Consider the following 20,195-nt stretch of genomic DNA (forward strand, 5'->3'; position numbering starts at 1 on the left):
CTCAAGTGTGAAGACCAGAGTTTGCATTCAACCCACATAAATGCCAGATAGGTGCAGTGGTCCACCTGTAACACCAACACTCTCAGAGAGCAGAGACAAGGATCCCTCGAACTAGGCTAGCCAGGGAGGAGTCCCTGAGAGTTTTGGGTCAATTTAAACACTTTGCCTCAGTGAAAAAGATGAAGGACAATTAATCTATATGTCAACCTCCGGACTCCTCAGATACCTGCACACATGAGAACATGCAGACACATGTGCATATAAATACATAAGAAAAATAAAGGTTAATTTGTCAAGTGTTTACAGTGCTTATGGTGTAACTACTACTCAGAACTAGTGAAAACCAAATCCAGAAAAATAGTAAAACACAGACCCAACCCCTGAAGTAGGACAAGGGCCAGAGAAGACCTTTTCTAGTCTCCAGCTCTCCAGCTCTTATGAAACCTAGTGCTATGTACAATGAGTATATGCCAAAGAAATAGAAAACGTAATGCTGAACTAGGTGTCTTCATAATCCTTAATACAATAGATTGTGATGTGTTGTTGAATCTAATCATGAGACGCAATGACATTATATATGTATGTATGTATGTATATATGGAGATAATTGATTAATCTTGCCACAGTGTTGAACAATCATTTATTATCAGGAGTATCATAATTTTAAAGTAGTTAGAATTGATGAAATGCAGCTTTAAAAAATCACACTTTTCAGGACTAAAATTAGAACTATAGTATAGCACTAGATGTATTAGATGGGTGGCACATTTTAAAAGCTATTTATGGTTTGTGTTTCACTTCTTCATTGAAATGAAGACTGGGCTAGCAATTACACTAACTTCTCAGAGATGTCTTACAGGAACTGTAGAAGACATGGATTTTAATTTGGAAATCCTTGTATTTTCTTTTCTAGAATCATGGTTTGGGGAAATGACTTCAATGAGGGCTATGTTAAGGGTCTCAGAAGACCTGGGAGGCAGGTCTCCTGAACTATGCATTCTCTTTGAGGAAAAATCAGTCAAGTGAATCATTACATCCTTTGCTCCATCCTACAGATAAAGTAAGCAATGAATAAAACCTCCTCCCCATTGTCTAGGACACTGTGTCGTAAAATTACACCCCTAGCTTCTCAGGTGGAATGAGAAAACTTGTTATCTGTCCAGCAAATACAACTCACTCTGTGGCTTCTCCACATTAGGGAGCTCCCTAAATTTTCAAGTGCCTCAGCAGTCAGGAAACTGAGGCAGGAAGATTGCAAATTTGAGGCTAGCCTGGGCTACACAGTAACACCCTGTCTCAAACAAAACAAACACCAACAGATGTCTTCTATGAACTCTTTGAAAGTTGGAGATCATAAACTATTACTTAATCAGCTTCCTACCAAACATGAGACCCTGAACAATAACACCTGGTAGTTTATTGGAGACCCTGAGGATAAAATACTTCCCAACTTTACCACTGACTATAAATGGACCTGTGTGGGGTTCCCCGAAACATGCTGAATGTCTAGTGCCTGGCTCTGAGAGGCTCCTTAGGAGTCACTCAGTGAGGCCACTCAGTCACCAGCCCATTTTCTCTCTTAGTCCCTTGTCCTGGATATTCTCAATGGAATCCTCACTGTTAACTGGAGAAGATGCAGGCTGCAGAGCATTTCAGGATAGTTGCATGCAGACCTCAGCTATGGGTTATCTAAGAACATTTCTATTGTATTTCTATTAGAAAATGCCTCATTCTTCATTTTAACCACTTCAAAATCCATTGCACACCAACCACCTTCCCATCTTTATTAGCTTCCTTGTTTAACTAGAGTTGGAAAGCAAAGCCTTCTGGTCCCTGCTCCTGCTTCTCCCATTTCAGTGCATTTGTCCTCATCCTTTCATTTCCTCCCTTGCAGTCCAGAGCTGGAAGGTAAAAACTTCTGGCTCTCACTCTTGATTCTTTTTTTCTGCTTGCCATCTAGAGGTAAGGTGGCTAATTTATACATCACAGGAAACAAAGCGGTCGTGAATACCGCTGACCCTAGACAAGTGTACAGAATTATTGGCAGATCTGGGTAGTGTCCCTGAAGAATTCCAGATAGTGCAGGAGTAGCCATGAGTCCCAGGGCAGCACCGATCAGAATAAATGCTGTAGACTTTCCACTTAGGCTGGTGTACTGCTCGATCCAGGAAATGCCACTGGGAAATGTGGCTGCCAGGGAGGCTCCGTACACAGAAGTTGCGATCCAGAGACAAAGAGGGCTCTTGTCAAAAAGCACCAGAAACAAAGATGAGACAAGACTGCCAACACTGCTCAACACGATCATGGTTCCAGGCTGTAAGAGCGTTGCAAAGAAGATGGCCAGGCCCCTGCAGGCTGCAAAGGTCCCCCAGAAGACAGAGTTCAAGCCAGCTGCTTCACTTTCTTCCATGCCAACATGGGTGGTGGCAAAGGAGAATATGAAAGAGCCGTAGGTCACCTCGGCTCCAACGTAGAAGAAGAAGAAGAGGAAGAGGAGACAGAGCAGGGCCCAGTGATATTTAGCTCTTCGAGCTCCTTGACCAGATGCCATGGATTTTTTCTGCTTTGAGCTTTGCTTAAAGAATGAAGCAAACAGAAAGACAGAGACTACTAAGACATAGGTGCCGATTGAAGCATAGGTCCACAGCAAGTTCATGTCCTCAGGCACTGCAAACAGAGAGTCTGAGGTGGCTCCAGAGGATCGGTTCAAGGCTGACCGGTCAAAGTCAGGCTCTGTGTGGTTCTGAGCAGATGCTGTCGTACCCCAGGCCAGTTTAGCCAGCAGAGGAGCCAGGAAGGCACCCAAGGCAAAACTGAAGTGCAAGGCCTGCATGTGTGGAGCTCCTTTGTCACCCCAAAGATTCAAGATGAGGACGTTCCCACCTGCCAACGAGAGAAATGATTTAAGTTAAACACAGTGATTCAGCTAACATGTGTGTTAGTTAACAAACTCCACCAAAGGTACACGTCTGTATTACACAGCACAAGCGTGAAAAATGTTCTGAATTACTGAAGATTACAGCTGATTCAGTCCTGTGAGGTAGGCTCTCTGCACACGTCATTTTATACCTACACATGGAATTGAGCTATCTGATCAACTACCTCCTCTTAGAGCCATGCACATTACAAAGGTTTTTACAAAGTAGGCTGGCACTTCACTGGGGGGTTTAATTTGATACACCTGTTTATTTATATATACTATATAATATACATATGCATATATGTACACATACACTTCAGACTCATGACCAACTCTTTTTGTACTTGCAATAGTATATATATTATTTATATCTGTTTAAAACAGGTACAAATTACCCATTCAGAAACCGGAATACCCCAAAAGTCCTGGTATATATATTACAGGAAATAATACATATTTCAGAATCTGCCCTTAAATGCTATCAGAGGACCTACAAGATGAGAAGTTTAAAGCCTCAAATCCGTGGTTCTGTTTTTAAAACTGATTGAAGTATTCCATTACATTCTGAATTTACAACCAAACAAAGCCAAAAGGATAAAATAAAAGATATTCCACATCTATAAGATAACATTAGACAGAGAAGGGAGGGATAGAAGGCTGGAGTTTGGAAGAAAAAATATCACACATGTCATTTAGTAGGTTTTCCTGTGTGTGTGTGTGTGTGTGTGTGTGTGTGTGTGTGTGTGTGTGTGTGTGTGTTGCATATGAGTGTGTGGGCATGCACACACTTGTGTGCACATGCAGAGGCTGGAGGAAGATGCCCAGTGTCTTCCATCATGCCCCGCTTTATTGTCATGAGACAATGTCTCTCACTGATTAGGGAGCTCGCCATTTTGGCTAGGCTAGATGGCCAGTGAAGTCTTGGGTCTGCCAACACAGTTACCTCCCGTACCGCTGTAGGTTTTCAAAGACATTGTGACATACGCAGAAGCTTTATGGTAAGGTGAAGTTTTGAGAAAGCAAAGAGCAAAAACCAAACACAAAGGAAGCAGGACAGAGCACAGGCTCCTGGTTCTCCCTCTGTGGATACTGGTAGCAACAACCCATAATCTCTCGTAGGACAAGATCTCTAAGATCATTCAGAGTCAGATATTTAGAAAATCGATGCCATACTTTACAAGAAGAAGTTGCTGGCAGGGTGGTTCTGAGTAGATGATTCCAGCTCAAGAGCTCCTTGTCGTTTCAAGTCCATCACAAGGAACAATTTAATACCTCCTGCTTCTCTTCTCCTAGCAGGAGTGTCCCAGTCCTGGATCTGACATCCAGTGACTCACTAACCTGTATCCAGAATGCCAAATGAGACCCCAGTGACAGACATCATGGCAATCAGCAAGCCTGCTGTCTTACAAAAAGGAGTCAGGTAAAGGCCGGCCGAGGTGAGCAGGTTTGACAGCCCTGAGAAGGCAAGGTTGAGAGAAAAGTAGCTGTGAAAACAGTATTTGTGTGTCAGGGGTCAAGTCAACATAACTCCCCCCAAGGCAAGTGGGATCAAATTTAAAGAGGTAACCTTGTGGAGGGTGAGCATTGTACCTTCTACAAGTGACCATGCCCTTTAAATCTTGTATAATCTTTATGGATTACAAAATATAAAAGTTATAAAATGAACGTAATTCTATCATTGCTAGAATCAAACTACAAATCACACAATTAAACCAGGTTTCATAGCAAAAGAGGTAAAAGCTATTTACTTAAATGTTTTATCCTGAAGAACCAAAAGAGGGCTGCAAGGTGGCTCTGTGCTGTCATGATGACCTGAGTTAGAGCCTACAATCCACATGAGGAAGGAGAAACTGAGTCCCGAAAGTTGCCCTCTGACCTCTATGGGAGTGCTCTGGAACATGCATGATAATTAATTCGATGTATTTTAGTGATTAAAAAATAACCAAAATAGAGGGGAGTCATTAGAGAGCTGGCTCAGAGAATGAGCATACACCATGCATGTGTGAGGACTAGAGTTCTGATGCCCAGCTGGGTGGAAGCTGGGCCGTGGTGATGGTGGTGGCGGTGGCAGCGGCACACACCTTTAAATCTCAGCACTTAGGAGGCAGAGGGAGGCGGATCTCTGAGTTTGAGGCTAGCCTGGTCTATAGAGTGAGTTCTAGGACAGCCAGGGCTACACAAAGAAACCCTGTTGGGGCATGAGGGGGCCTGGGGAGTATGGAAGCATTTGTAATCCTAGAGTTTAGGAGGCTGCCCAGAGCAAGCTAGCTAGCCAGACCAGTCAATTAGTGAGCTGTGGGCTCAGTGAGAGACCCTGCGTCCATCAATAGAGTGGAGAGTCATCAAGGAAGACACCTGACCACCATACACACTCACACATACCTGAACATACATGAGCCCACACCCATGTGAACATGAATGCATCACACACACACACACACACACACACACACACACACACACACACACACACACGGCAAAACAAAAATCCAAGAACCAGAGGGAATGTTTACATATGGAATAACAAAAAGGAGGACGAGTAATAAACTTTCAGTAAGTTAGTTTGTGGACCTGGGAGGAAAATATGAGGCACATAGTTCTGGGCTGGGATTTAGATCAGTGCTTGAAACCTGTGTAACAGGATTCTCCACAAACAAACACTTAGATCTATATAATTCGTTATATGTATTCTTCAGTCCACTTTGAAATAAGAGGAATCTCTTATTTATTCACCACGAATAATAGACTGTTCCCTTGGCAAAAGTGTTTTGTCTTATTTTCCTTAGAGGTCAGTTTATTCAAAGCACGTATGGTAAAGGCTTTCTCATCTGCTTCCAGATGTGGTGGAGTAGCCTGGGCTTGTCTCTAACATAGGATAACAGAGGCAAAAATGCAGCCTGTGTTAGTTCATCAACCTTCCCTGCCCCTTCGTGTCCAGTCCAGGTTCCAAGAGCAGTTTCTTACCTCTGGGAACCCTGCTGCACCTCTGATAAGCACAACGCGAGGGGCAACGCAGTGTGTCTGGAATAGAGCCTGAGTTTGGGCCAAGGCTGGCAAGACTTGGGGGTGCCAACACTCCCACCGCAGGGTTAGTCGAGTTTCCAGAGGGCTCCGTCATGATTCCCTGCCACTGCCCCGGGGACATTAGACTCTGGCAGCCCAGTTGTGGGGACAGCGAAGCACAGTGTATTTCCACTGTCAACGACTCCAGGCTGTTGCCTTCATATTTAGCGACAAATTGCACGGTTAGCGACAGAAACAAGAAAACGAAAATCACTGTTAGCTTACCCAAGAGTAAAAAATGATTCATACAGTCGAAAAGCACCCCGCCAACCACAGAGCCACACAAGTAGCCGAGGGCGCGGCCCACGAAGATTTCCGATAGGCTGCTGATGTTCCGGTTCACATTCTTTGCCAGGTCTGGAAATGTGGGTCCTAGCACAGCAGCGCTCACTCCCTGCAATTTACGAAGACAAAAGGTGTTATAAACAAAGTAATATTTATCTAACTATATCCACTGTAAAAAAAAAAAATAATGGGGAGCAGTAACAAGGCGGAGATTGACTTGAAGGTCCACAGCAAGGAAGGACTATTTAATAATACTAAAGTTACCACAGCCATGGACTCCCGTTGCTTTTCTCTGTCTCAAACCTCTCAATGTTTCAAAAGTCCTTTAATTCTGTGGTTTTTTTTTTTTTTTGCATTATTTCCTCTTTGACAATACCTTAAAAGGCTACACTGTATTAACAGCTCCTATGGAGCTGGGGATGTGACTCAGTAGGAGACTGCTTGCCAAGCATGCACAAGTCCAAATTTAATGCCTAGCACTACAAATAAATGATTATTTTTAATTTTTTTCATTTATTTAGTATGTGTGCATGCACACATGTGTAGGCCATGATGTGCATGTCTAGTTTAGGGGACAACTTGTGTAAGTCAGTTCTCCCTCTCCACCACGTGACTTCTGGGGATCAAACTCAGGCCATCAGACTTGGTGGCATACATCTTAATCTTAATTTTTATAGATAAAAATTATTTATAATAATTTATAAGATGGACCATTAATCTTGTTTTTGAAAGAAGTTTTTAGTAGAGTATTTTCAAATACGTTAGAAGCACTGATGTGAGAATTTACATCTCAAAATTTTAATTACCAGAGGGTTCTAATTTTTATATTATTAAAACAACTATTTCTGGTGCATATAGGGGTCAAAAACATATACAATACATAGGAGATAAGTCATCTGAGCTTGCTCAAATCTACACTTTCGTCAAGGACATCCTCAGCCATCAGAACTGCAGAATGTCAGTCTTCCTTACAGAATGTCACACTCACAGGTACAGCATGGCTTTAACGAACGTTAAGAAATGGCGATCGCCGGGCGGTGGTGGCGCACGCCTTTAATCCCAGCACTCGGGAGGCAGAGCCAGGCGGATCTCTGTGAGTTCGAGGCCAGCCTGGTCTACCAAGTGAGTTCCAGGAAAGGCTCAAAGCTACACAGAGAAACCCTGCCTCGAAAAACCAAAAAACAAACAAAAAAAAAGAAATGGCGATCTGTTACTCAAAGTAACTCGGTCTATAGCCACCTCAGCATGTAAGGAACTCTAGCACAACTGTCGCATACCATAACCTTCTGAGTGTATCTCTCATGACAAATGGCCAACCTCACGGGCTGCACAGTGTGTAGACACGTCCAAATAAGGCAACGTGTTGGCTGAACCAAAGCTACTTGCTCACCTCACCCCCATTTTCTGCCTATAAATCTTCCTTTCCTACACTGCTGGGTAGAGTTGTCTTCTTCCATTGGCTCCAGGAGCTGCCCAACTTATGAATCCTCCTCTGCTCAAATAAGAAGTTTTAAAAATACTTACTTATTCTACGTGTATGTGTGGGCGCCTGAGTGTGCGTATGTGCACTACATGTATGCAGGTGCAGAAGAGGATGTGGGATATTCTGGAACTGGAGTTAGGGGTGGTTGTGAGTCAGCTACATACTGACTTTTTTTTTTCTTATTTCTGGTAGTTTTACTTTCCTGCATGACTTATAATTTAACATTTATTTACCTTAATCTCTAGTGCACAGTAGGAAGGAAGTTACTAGGAATGTCAGGGAACAAAATGCAGACTGGGAAATCTGCAAATTGTCACCTCTAGATGCTCAGGCCTTTCAAAATTAAACCAGCAGCATCCTATGAACCAAACCCTACCAAGACACTTTAGTCTGAAAAGAGCGTGGATTACTTCTTCTTCATTCACATAAGCATGCATCCTCTCATCCTACTGGAGTCTCAGGAGTACTAGGACCACAGTCACCGCACCTGCCTCAGCATTTAGAGACAGAAAAAGCCTCTTACAAGTTAGCAAGATCAGCTGCTGTGCAAGATCACTGGGCACAAGAGACTCTGGCTGCTACATTGGTATGATCATTTGATGCTGACACCATCACTGGAGGTCTTTTTCCCACCACACATCTGACACCAAACCTTTTAATTTGGCAAAATTTTATTTGAGGGGCTGGAGAGATGGCTCAGCAGCTATGAGCACCTGCTGCTCTTGCAAAGGACTGGGTTTGCTTCCCAGCACCCACATCAGCTGACTTACAACCACTCCTAACTCCCGTTCCAGAATATCCCACACCCTCTTCTGGCACCGGCATACATGTAGTGCACATACACACATACTCAGGCGTCTGTTCCCAGCATCCACATCTGGTGCTCACAACCACCTGTAACTACAACTCTGGAAGATCTGATATTGCCCTTCTGACACCTGCACACACATGACACACAGTCACAGAGACACACACGTGTACACACAAATAAAAATTAAAATACGTCTAAAACAAAACAAATAAAACACAGGGTTTTGGACTGGTGAGATGGCTCGGGGGTAAAGGTGCTTGCCGCCAAGACTGTCCCGGTAGAAGGAGAGAATTGAGTCCTGCAAGTTGTCCCTCCACATAGGTGCTGTGCACACAACAGCCCCTACACACACACACACACACACACACACACACACACACACACACACACACACACAGTTTCCTATTATATTGTACAGGATATTGTAAAGGAATTGTCTTTGCTATTGGGGTAATTATTAAGGGAAATGAAATTCCTGGGTTTTACTGTGATATTTTCCTGTGCTCTGGAATATCCTTATTAGGTTTTTGTTGAGTTAAGATCAGGCCTTTATCCCCAGCCCTCTGGAGGCTGGGTCAGGAGGATCAGAGTGTCCAGGCCAGCCTGGGACTACACAGGGAGACCTTGTCTCAAAACAAAAGAATGTCATTCTCTGTATTTGCCTTTGAAGTGCTGACATCACTCTGGTAAATTAAAGATTGTGGTTTGCCAAAATCAATCTTATTTTGATCAGATGTTGAAAATCTTCACTGTTTCTTTCTTTTTTCGTTTTCTTTCTTTCTTTCTTTCTTTTTTTTTACAAATTTCTCCAAATCAAATGAAATAAATATTTTTCTACATATTGGATTAATTTAGCAACTTTCTAGATGGGTCCTTGGAATGTCTCCAAAGGATACATCTTTTTATAAAAATAGAGATATTAAACCCTTATCTGTTAGCTTATTAGACACATTAAAGTGTGTGAGAAGTATGATGAAATAATAAATATGAAAGGTATACAAATGATACATTGAAGTATATGAGAACTATGATGACATAATAAGAAATGCAAAACTAATGAGTTATAATCAGGTGGGTGTGTTAATAACATGTGTTTCTGAAATTGTGTGACATTCTTAGAAATATAGTAGTCCTAAGTATAACACTAGTAGTCACAACTCTTAACTGTTGCTCTCTGATTTGAAGCAGGGGCTCATGTATCCCAGGGCAGCTCTGAACTCCATAGGCAGCCGAGGATAATCTTGAAGTTCTGATTCTACTGCCCTGTACCTCCTGAGTGCAGATATGCTTACAGGCGTCTGTGCTAGGGACAAACCTCAGGCCCTCCTGTGTGCCAGCAAGAGCTCCACCAATGGAGCTGCCACCCAGACCTCCACTTGTCACCTTTAAGTGTTATATGCAAAAGTCAGGCCTAGTGACCCTCCCCGTAGTCCTAGCTAATCACGAGGCTGGGGCAAGAAAATCAACTGAGCCCAGGAGTTCTAGTCAGCACGGACAGCCTAGCAAGAGCCAGCTCATAAAATGTGTAAGCAACAGACACAGCAACTTTTCCTGCCCAGTGCATTACTATTGTACCGAACTCTCACGTGGTCTTTCACCGTGGCCATCTTAAGTCTTGTCATTTGCGGTTAATTGTTTAGTATGAAAGGACAATCGTGGAAAGGACTATCGAGTTCCGCTGGCCTGGGTAGGAATTCTCAAGTTCTAATGAAGAAACCAGTGGTCATAAACATCACGTTGATGTTTAACCCAGGGCCAAGCACAATGAGAATTAATTAAGTGCTCAGGAAATGACTGGACAGATTTCCATGCTAAGTCAGTGGTGAAATTACAAGCTTTGCAGTTTGAAGGAATGCCATGGATTGGCCCAAGTCCAGTTACCTATCAGAATCTATTCAGTATGCAGTACTAAGCACCTGAACTTGAGAAGATGCAAATCCATTCCTAAGTGTGGAACCGTGGAGAGCTTGGATGGCTGCCTGGTGCTTGCTGAGTCCTCAAAGCTTCTAGTATTAAAAGCTCTGCACACTAAGATACACCATGGTAGGGAAAAATGATCCAGATTGTAACAAAACGTTGGTGGGTAGGTATTTTCCCTTCTAAGGGCTTCTAACCAGCGTTCACTTTGGCATCCCCCATTTAGTTAAGACGATAAAGCTCCAAGTCCTGCACTGTTAGCAGCTGGATGAGTCAGACACTCACGGACAGATTTATTTCGATTGCCCCTGGAAGGGCTCATTTTCTAGGCCATCAGAGGCTGTCCCATGCAGAAAGGCTGACACTGTAACAGCAGCTACAGTGACATGAGAAGTTGTGTTTTCCTAGCAGGATTCCTGGAGAAATCCCTGGCCACAGTGGTACTTGTTTCATCACACAAGTTGTTTAACAGCTAAGGAAGGAACCACAGACACAAGGCAATAGAAAGCCCAACTCCTGGACCACCTGGCTGGCCTCAGTCACAAGCACCTCCAAGAGAGGGCCACTGGATGTGTTCCCGCTGGAGAACATAGACTGAGCCCTTGTGAATAGTCACTGCAAAGCCTCACATCTAATGAAGCACCTGAGTATCTCCTACTCACTTAAAAGGTGACATAATCCAGAAGGCTAAGCTCTTATGCATTAATCCAAAGTGTATTTTCACTAGGACCATCCTACAAGCAGACAAAGTTCCTTAGCTTTCTACACACACACACACACACACACACACACACACACACACACACACACACACCCCTCTACTGCTGACGTTGCTCTTCCTTCCATCCCCTAACAGGAAAGCACAGGGGAATGCTGTCGTCTTTGGACAAGTTGTATCCAAAGTGCTATCGCCGAAGCCCCTCCAGGTTCTTAGCGAGTTGACTAGAACTGCAGAGTGGAAAGTGCTCCTTGATATTCTGGACATCACCGCTGCTTGTGATACACTCACTAAAATGACCTGGCCAATGACTAACTAATATTATCAAATACATGCCAGTGAAAGTGTATCATGTGTCCAGGCATTGTATGCACAAGACCTAGGGACTACTGTGGGTAAAAAAAAAAATACTTGAGTGGTGCCACATTAAGTCAAAATTAACGCCATTAAGTGAGATGCTATACCCTTGTAGCATGGAACCTTCACACCAGACCTTGCTAGGGAGCTGTATGTTCTCCTAGAGGTGAATGAACTTCATTGATGTCTGCTCAGTCGCCACGAGGGGGCAATCTTTTCCAACTCAAGAGCCTTCATTACACTTGCAGACATGCTCAGTCTCCTTAGTAGTGTAAATCTTACTGTTAGACATGGCAAATTTCTACCTTCTGAATTGCTTTTCTGGAAGTTTCTCTACCTTCCACAATCAAAGCAGTAAATACTCAAAAGGAGTGCCCACCTTTGATGTAGATAAAAATGTTAATCTCCATTGAAGAAAGTTTCTAACAGGGTTTCTATGAATTGATTTTGTAGCAGTGAGGTGCTGGTTGTCTAAGACTGAAAGCTACCTGTAACTTGGGGACAATTTGGATCTTGTAATCAGTCAAACCTCCCATGGGTCCTGAAATGTGGATCCACTCTCTGAAAGGTGAGAACCTTCACATACTACAAATACCGGAACAAAATTTCACATTAGATCTCCTTCAGGGCTGGAGAGATTGCTCCATGATTGAGAACATGTACTGATCTTCCATAGGGACCCTGTTCTATTCCCAGAACCCTGGTCAGGCATCTCACAACTGCCTGTAACTGTCTGGCTTCCAGGGCACTCGCCTGTACTGCATGTTCCTGTACATGTGATTGCTGGTGATTCTGTGATTTCCCACGACACTGAAAAAGAAACTTCTCAGGGGAGGGGACACACCATGTGTTCATGGGAACAGTAAACAGTCGGCAGGCATCAGGGATGGTGGACAAGTCCAGCCTTGGCAAAGTTTTCTAATATGTTATTAGTGGCTACACAAGTTTCTTCTGCTTATGTTGCCCAGCTAACCACAAAAGTAGGTAACTCTCTCTTTTTTGTTTTGTTTTGTTTTTTGGTTTTTTTTTTTTATTTTTTGAGACAGGGTTTCTCTGTGTAGTTTTGATGCCTGTGTAGTCTTGGATCTCGCTCTGTAGACCAGCCTGGCCTCGAACTAACAGAAATCCACCTGGCTCTGCCTCCCAAGTGCTGGGATTAAAGGTGTGCACCACCACCACCTGGCCCAAAAGTAGTTAACTCTTTAAATCAGCCAATTGTACCATTAACTTAAGGTCTTAACTGTCACTGTGTCCTAGAGTCTAGACCAAGGCTGTGAAGAGTCGTGCTCTAACACTGCTGCTCTTATTATGTGAGTTTGGATTGTTTGGTTTTGATCTGGTTGGTCCTGGCAGAAACCTGTTAAGGTGTGTGCTCTAGTTTCTTAGTCCTGTCTACCCATTAACTATCATAACAGCATCCCTTACCTGTTGAGTTCCCATGAGTCATAGGTGTTTGTATGCACTTAACCTTTGAACTTCAGTTAAAAACATGAAGAAGGCATAGAGAACTACCTGACTAATCTGTTGTCATTATGAATTCTATAACTGGACCAAACTGACCATGACTATGGTCACAGAAAGTGCTGCTGGTGTCCAAGGTCTCAGCCCATTTCACACTGAGCCGCTGACCCAAAAGGAAGGTGGGATTGTTAAATCAGGGTCTAACTGCCTGTGTGGGTAGGATTCTGTAACCTTAGTACTCCAACAACTGAAGCCTAACTGATAGAATATTCTTAGACAAGTAGCTGAGTTGCCAAGTGTTGTCCATTAGAGGTGCATTTGCCCAAACTGTCCAAAGAAGGTGAGTGAGTTGTATGCAATATGCAATCATGTTATTTCCATATACTTCTCAGTCTATAGACACTGCCTGCCCATATTTCAGGGTAGAGTTTTCTCATCCTTCACTGGCTCAGGCCCTGGCCAGTTCCTGAATCATTTCTTTGTGCAAAGAAACTGTTAAAATCAACAAGGGTAACCTTTGCTTTTCAATAGGTGCAGTAAGACCAAAAGGGTAATAGCTGGCCCTCAGAGGAAATTCCTTGGGCCCTTTAAGAAAAGGTTTCTAATTCATCTATCTTCCAAGAATCACTGATTCTAATAGCGCCACCCTCTGCCCCAAGGCAAGGTGGGCCTTGCCCTTACCCAGGCAGAAGCCATCCAGGACTCAGGCCAGGGTGAGCACAAGTGCACACAAGCCATGAGTGCAAGGGTCAGAGCAGTGGCGTTACCCAAGTGCTCCATGTTTCCAGAAGGACTTACAGCAAGACCTGGTCCAAGGAGGGACTGACGCTGCACCTGCAGTGATTTCTTCTAGAATCTTCCACCTTCCCCCCATCAAAACCCAATTCTGATTCCATCTCTGAGATGCTTAGTTACCAGAGTTACTCCACAGGCCATTCCCTTTCAACTCTCCAAGGTCACATTTACCCAGGCACACAGAGGGAGGTCATCACGGTAAAAGGCACTTCTTGCTTTGCGCTTTGATCCAAGAAAAACTTTAAGGATCTGAAAGCTCAGTGTAAATAGGATTATCGTAGGGAGTGAGACATCTTCCAGGCTTTACCACCTAACTGACTCTGCCACCTGACAAAAGTCACTTCCTCTATGGGGCCTATTTTTCAGCTGTGAAATTAAAGGTCAGGGCAGAGGGAAGAACTCTTAGGATGGATGGTTTCTGTGTAACAGTCTGGGGTGCTGAGGGCCATTGGTACACACCAACACAGCACCCCCCCTCTCTTTACCTTGTACAGAAACCAAGTAAAGCTTGCTGCAGTTGAGAAACATTAGGACAGTCAATTTTACATTTGATTAGAATTGTACCCATTTTCCTGTTGATGAAACCGCAGCCCGGGCAGTTTAAATAATGCAGCACAAAGGCCACACAATGTGCAGGTGGCCAAAAGCAGGTCTCCCTGGAAGGGCAGGTCCCCTGCAGGAGGGTCCCCTGCAGGAGGCTCGTGCCCCAGCCTGGGAGGGACGCAGCCTCAGCTCTCACCATCCCCAGGAAGGCGGCATTCAAGACCACAGTGGTGAACCAGCGCAGTACTCTTCCCACTTGGCCACTGGACACAGCCTGGAGCCCATTCTTCCCTGGGGTCTCAGCCTGGAGGAGGCGCTGCCCAACTGCCTTGGCCCGGGACCCACGGGACTCCATTTCCAACTCCAGCTTGGCAGCTCCAGACAAGGGGTCTTGCTGTGGCCCAGCTCTTTTGCAGGGTCCTTGGAGCTCTGAGCCCCTGTTCCTTCTGACCAGGAGATCCCTCCCAGAGCCTCCTCCCACCAAGAATAGTCCTGAGTCAGGGCCCTGGGAAGTTACACTTTGGACTATGCACATGGTGAGAGCAGGGGCACTTCCGTCCATCTCACACAGCTCTTACAAAGAACATTTGTCAGACATAGGCCTTTCTGAGCAATCAGGAACCCTGCTTCTTGGAGGAAAGTAAACGTGGTTGTCTGGAAGACCACATGTTCTCCTGGCCTCATTCAGCATCACTTCCAATTGCGCACAGGTGGACACACCGACACCCGAGACTGAGAAAGCCGGAAGCTCAGTCTCAGAAGAGCTCAGTCAAGAGGCTTTGGGGCCTAGAGAGATGGCTGAGACATTAAGAGAGCTTGCTGACTTTTTCAGAGCGCTTGAGTTCGGTTCTCAGCATCTCTATTAGCAGTTCACAACCTACCTGTAACCCTAGCTCCAGGGGACCCAACACTGTCTTCTGGACTCTGCAGACACAAATTCAGAAAATGGATCCATTCTTAGCTTTTGTGAGTAACTTCTCTCCAGGCAGCAGAGGGCAGTCCCTAATGGCGCTTGGTCTGGGCACCTAGGTGTCCTCCACCAGAGGATTTTAACAAGACCCCTGAGGCACCCAGGGAGTCAATGGCAGCATTCCTCTCTGGGGACTCTGCAGCAAGCCCAGGGGCACGAAAGTGGCTCTAAGTCCAGCAGGTCACATGGAACAGATTAAAGAGTTGATGTGGAATGCAGAAACGGTACCAAATAGGTCCTAGGACAATTTGAGGGAGTTGGTTCTCTCCTTCCAAGTGTGAGTCCCAGGATAAAACTTACGTTATCTGGCTCTGAGGCAAACACCTTTATTTAGGCACTGAGCCATTTTGCTAGTCCCAAGTAGCTGTTTTGTGGGCTAGTGAGACCCTATAGAAATGGAAGAATTTAGTATGAAATGGGATGCATTAATGCATTACTAAATGAGGGTCCCAGCGAAATTTAAAACACCATTGTAAGTGCCGTGTCAGGGATGATGCTCTCAATCCCTGTGGGCACTGGGGACTGAACTGAGGTCCCAGCACTTGCTAGACAAGTGCTCTATCTAGGCCCAGGAGTGAAGAGACACCCACTTTATTCCTCCCTTTTCCTGCCAGACTCTTAAACCATGGTCTCTAAGGCACTGGGATTTCCTGTATGCTGGGAGAAGTGTTAATCTCAAAATTCTCAAGAGAGGAAGGACCTAATCCCAAAATTCTCGAGAGTGGAACAACCAAGCCCATGATTGTCTGAATTAAAGCAAGCTGTATTTAGGGGTACCTGAGGCTAGCCAGCCTCTGTCTCCACTTAACTTGGGGTTTTTGAGAGCAGTCCCCACTGGCTTATCCAAGTCCCTTTTATAGGAGAGATACATGTTCACAAGGGGTGGGGCGGGGGTTGGTGGTTATCTATTGTTTAAAAAATAAAATAAAAGGGGAGGAACAGTTAGTTAGGGGAGGAAATCAATATGGCAGTTTCTCAGAAAACTGGGAATAATCTACCTTAAGACCCCACGATACCACTCTTGAACATATACCCAAAAGATGCTCAATCATATCACAGGGGCACTTGCTCAACTATTTCATAGCAGCATTATTCATAAAAGCCAGAAACAGGAAACAACCTCGATGCTCTTCAACCAAAGAATGGATAAGGAGTGGTACATTTACAGAATGAAGTATTATTCAGCTGTAAAAAAACAAAACAAAACAAAACAATGACCTTATGAAATTTGCCGGCAAATGGATGGAACTAGAAAAAAAAAAATTATTCTGAGTGAGGTAAACTAGACCCAGAGAGTATGTACTCACTCATAAGTGGATACTAGCTGTAAAGTATAGGATAACCAACCTACAATCCACAGCCCCAGAGAGGCTAGATAACAAGGATGGCCCAAAGAGAGATTCATGGATTTCCCTGGAAAGGGGAAATAGAAGAGATCTCCTGGGTAAACTGGGCGTTGGGGGATGGGATCTTGAGGGAGTGGGTTGGGTAGGCTGGGTATGGGAGGCGGGTTGGAGGTGGGACGGAGGGGGAAAGTAAGGAAAGAGAGGTCTTGATGGGGGGGGCATTTTGGGATTAAGGAAAAACCTGGCACCAGGGAAACCCCCAGGAATTTACAAGGATAAACCCAGCTAAGACTCCTAGCAATAGTGGAGAGGGTGCCTGAACTGGCCTTCTCCTGTAATTAGATTGGTAACTACTCTAATTGTTATCACAGAACCTTCATCCAGTAACTGATGGAAGCAGATGCAGAGATCCACTGCCAAGCACTGAGCTGAGCTCTGGGAGTCTTGTTGAAGAAAGGGAGGAGGAACTGTATGAGCCAGGGGAGTCATGACAGGGGGTAGGGGGGCCCACAGAGACAGATGACCTGAGCTTGCGGGAACTCATGGACTCTGGGCCAACAGTTAGGGAGCCTCCATGGGAATGACATGTGTGTGACAGTTGTGTAGCTTGGTCTCTTTGTAAGGCTACTAGCAGTGAGATCAGGACCTGTCCCTGGTGCTATGCTGGCTCTTGGGAACCTGTTCCCCATGATGGATTACCTTGCCCAGCATTGACACAAGGGGAGGAGCTCAATCCTGCCTCAACTTTGATATGCCATGCTTTGCTTAAGCTCATAGGAGGCCTGCCCCTTTCTGAATGGAGGAGGAGTGGAAGGGGAGGGAGGTAGATGGGGAGTGGGGAGTAGATGGTGTTTGGAGGAGAGGAGGGAGGGGAAACTGCAGTTGGTATATAAAATAAATGAAAAAATGTTATTTAAATAACATTTAAAAAAAATTCAAATGCACTTACAGCACATCAGGTTTCTCTTCAGATCGTATAAATCTTTCACATCAGGAATAAAGCTGAAATGCTCTTTCTCCACCCAGCTCTGCACTGCAGCAAGAAAAAAACACAGCCTGTCACCATGTCACTGTGCAGGTCTTCATTTCTGTTTCATTCTCCAAAAGCACTTGGGGTGAGTGAAACTGGACATGAGGAGGAGGCAGGTGTTCAGGAGCCAGAAGAAAACCAAAGTGAGCATTGGGTCCTGCCTCCAAAGCTCTAAGTCAGTAGTGTGGATATAGAGAAAGGCAGCTTGGGAAATGTAGTCCATAAGAGAGTAGCAAGATGCCTAAGGGAAATATTGAGCAAATGCATATTTTTAATTCATTTTAAACAGCTTAAGGAGTTAAAAAACACTTTTCCCACAAGCCTTGTTAGCCTCACCTCCTTAAAACAAGAAACAGGCAAAAGCTTGCCTGTCAGGAGGCAATTAAAATGCTAATACTGTTTGTCAACAAGCCACTTTGAAACACTCATGGTAATCTTAAGCAGTTTTTAAAAAAATTAAGAAAAGGGAATTTTACCCTCAGTCAAGCTTAAAGTCACTAACGAATTAGGCTCTGACTTCAAACTCTGAAGAAAACTTTCAGAATGATATCAAAGCTGACTATAAACTCTGAACTTTAGAATTGATTTACGTACTTTCTGTCTTGTTGAAAGAAAATATAATAGTTGTATCTTTTCTAGATGTTTGCTAAAATTTGTAAATGTAAGTTAGTTCTGTTGAGATTCTTTCTAGATGTTTGCTAAAGTGTGTAAAATAATCCTATAGAGTTTCCTTTGGAATATGTTTGTAAAAAGTATAAATAAGTATAGTTATATTCATGTTAGTTGTAAATATGTATAGTAATGTTAAGAGATCTTTTCTAGATGTGTGCTAAAGTTTGCAAAATAGTTCTATAGAGTTTCCTTTTGAATTAAGCAAGCAAAAAGTGTAAATATTGAGAGTTAAAAGTGTAAATATTGAACGTAAAAAGTGTAAATGCTGAATGTAAAAAGTATAAATGTTGAATGTAATTTTGTAAAAAATATATAGTGATGTTCATACTAGAATTGTTTTTACTACTCTTTTACCTACAGATATATTTGAACACTTTTTCTGATAGCACAAAATATAATTTTATGGTTTCAGTGGCCCCTGGAAAACTTAAGTGAAGGTGTCATAATTAGGGGAGCTTTTCTGTCTTCTTCCTAGAAGTTTCCACTCCTCATCTCTTTCTGTTTAGAAAGGGGTAGGCCCCCCACAAAGGGGTAGGCCCCCCACAACCGAGTTAATTTGTACAGAAATTCTACTGCTGTGATAGGAACACAGGTATGTATGAGCTACTTGAACAGCTAAAGTGTCTTTATAATTAGCATGGGTTTTCATTTACTTGAGTGGATACTCTGAAGTGTTTTGAAATGACTACTTTCTCCTGGGAATGAAATACTCTCTTGAAAATTTTACTGAACATCTGTTAGGAGAGAGTTTGATTTAGAAAACTCTAAACAGCTAAGACTGCTGTAGTCACCTTAGACTCATTCCAAAAAGGATATTCCATTTTTATTATCCTCTACTCCTTTACTGGGATGTGTGGCAGCTATGGAGATCACTGTGGATATTTGCAAGCTCTTACTAGGGATCTGAGCCAGAGCTGAGCTAGGCTCTATGCCTTAGGCTGGTAGCCAAGATGGGCAACTTTCTTCTTCTTCTTTTTCTCCTTCTCCTCCTCCTCCTCCTCCTCCTCCTCCTCCTCCTCCTCCTCCTCCTCCTTCTTCTTCTTCAGAAAATTCCTATTCATTTTACATACCAATCACAGATCCCCTCCCCTCCCTCCTCCTATCCCCAAGCTTCCCCCCATCCCAACCCCCATTCCCACCTTCTCCAAGGCAAGGCCTCCTGTGGGGAGTCAGCAGATCCTGATACACTCAGTTGAGGTAGGTCCAAGCCCCTCCCCCTGGACCAAGGCTATGTAAGGTACCCCACCATAGGCAGCAGGATGTGCAAAGCCTGCTTATGCCCTAGGAGGCCACTGCCAGGGGGCCCCTTAAGTGGATCAAGCTACATAACTGTCTTGCCCATGCAGAGGGCCTAGTCAAGTCCCACGGAGCCTCCATAACTATTGGTCCACAGTTCATGTGTTCCCACTAGTTTGGTTTGGTTGTCTCTGTATGTTTCCCCATCATGATCTTGGTGCCCCTTTCTCATAGAATCCCTCTTCTCTCTCTTCAACTGGACTCCTGAAGCTCAGCCTGGTGCTTGGCTGTGGATCTCTGCATCTGCTTCCATCAATTACTGGATGAAGGTTCTATGATGACAGGGTACTCCTGTCTCCAGGGGTAGGCTAGCTAAGACACCCTCTCCACTATGGCTAGTAGTCTAAGGCTGGGTCATCCTTGTAGATTTTGGGAACTTCCCTAACACCTGGTTTCTCCCTATCCCCATAGTGTCTCTCTTTATCATGGTATCTCTTTTATTGCTCTTTCATTCCGTCCCTGTTTCAGCCCGACCATCCCATTCCCTTATGTTCTCATTCCCAATCCCCTATCCTCCATTGACCCCTC

General features: G+C 44.1%; 1 protein-coding gene across 1 annotated transcript; it reads right to left on the bottom strand.

The window, feature by feature from the left end:
- Positions 1-623: 623 nt before the first annotated feature.
- Positions 624-14,708, bottom strand: LOC128118660 (sodium-dependent glucose transporter 1). Its single transcript, XM_052751444.1, has 4 exons — positions 14,550-14,708; positions 6,209-6,377; positions 4,259-4,375; positions 624-2,883 (listed from the first exon to the last, which is right to left on the bottom strand). The coding sequence occupies exons 1-4, from the start codon at positions 14,706-14,708 to the stop codon at positions 1,877-1,879; spliced, it is 1,452 nt and encodes a 483-aa protein (XP_052607404.1). The 3' UTR covers positions 624-1,876.
- Positions 14,709-20,195: the final 5,487 nt, after the last annotated feature.

The sequence above is a fragment of the Peromyscus californicus genome, unplaced genomic scaffold, assembly GCF_007827085.1.
Source record: "Peromyscus californicus insignis strain IS unplaced genomic scaffold, ASM782708v3 Scaffold_22__1_contigs__length_63687245, whole genome shotgun sequence".
NCBI lineage: Eukaryota > Metazoa > Chordata > Mammalia > Rodentia > Cricetidae > Peromyscus > Peromyscus californicus.

Excerpts from the sequence above, each read along its gene's own strand:
- LOC128118660 (XM_052751444.1), bottom strand. The coding sequence starts at position 14,708 with ATGGAGTCCCGTGGGTCCCGGGCCAAGGCAGTTGGGCAGCGCCTCCTC. Across the intron at positions 6,378-14,549 it reads ATGCCGCCTTCCTGGGGATG|GGAGTGAGCGCTGCTGTGCT; the intron begins GTGAGAGCTGAG and ends CGTAAATTGCAG. Across the intron at positions 2,884-4,258 it reads ATTTGGCATTCTGGATACAG|GTGGGAACGTCCTCATCTTG; the intron begins GTTAGTGAGTCA and ends TCTCGTTGGCAG.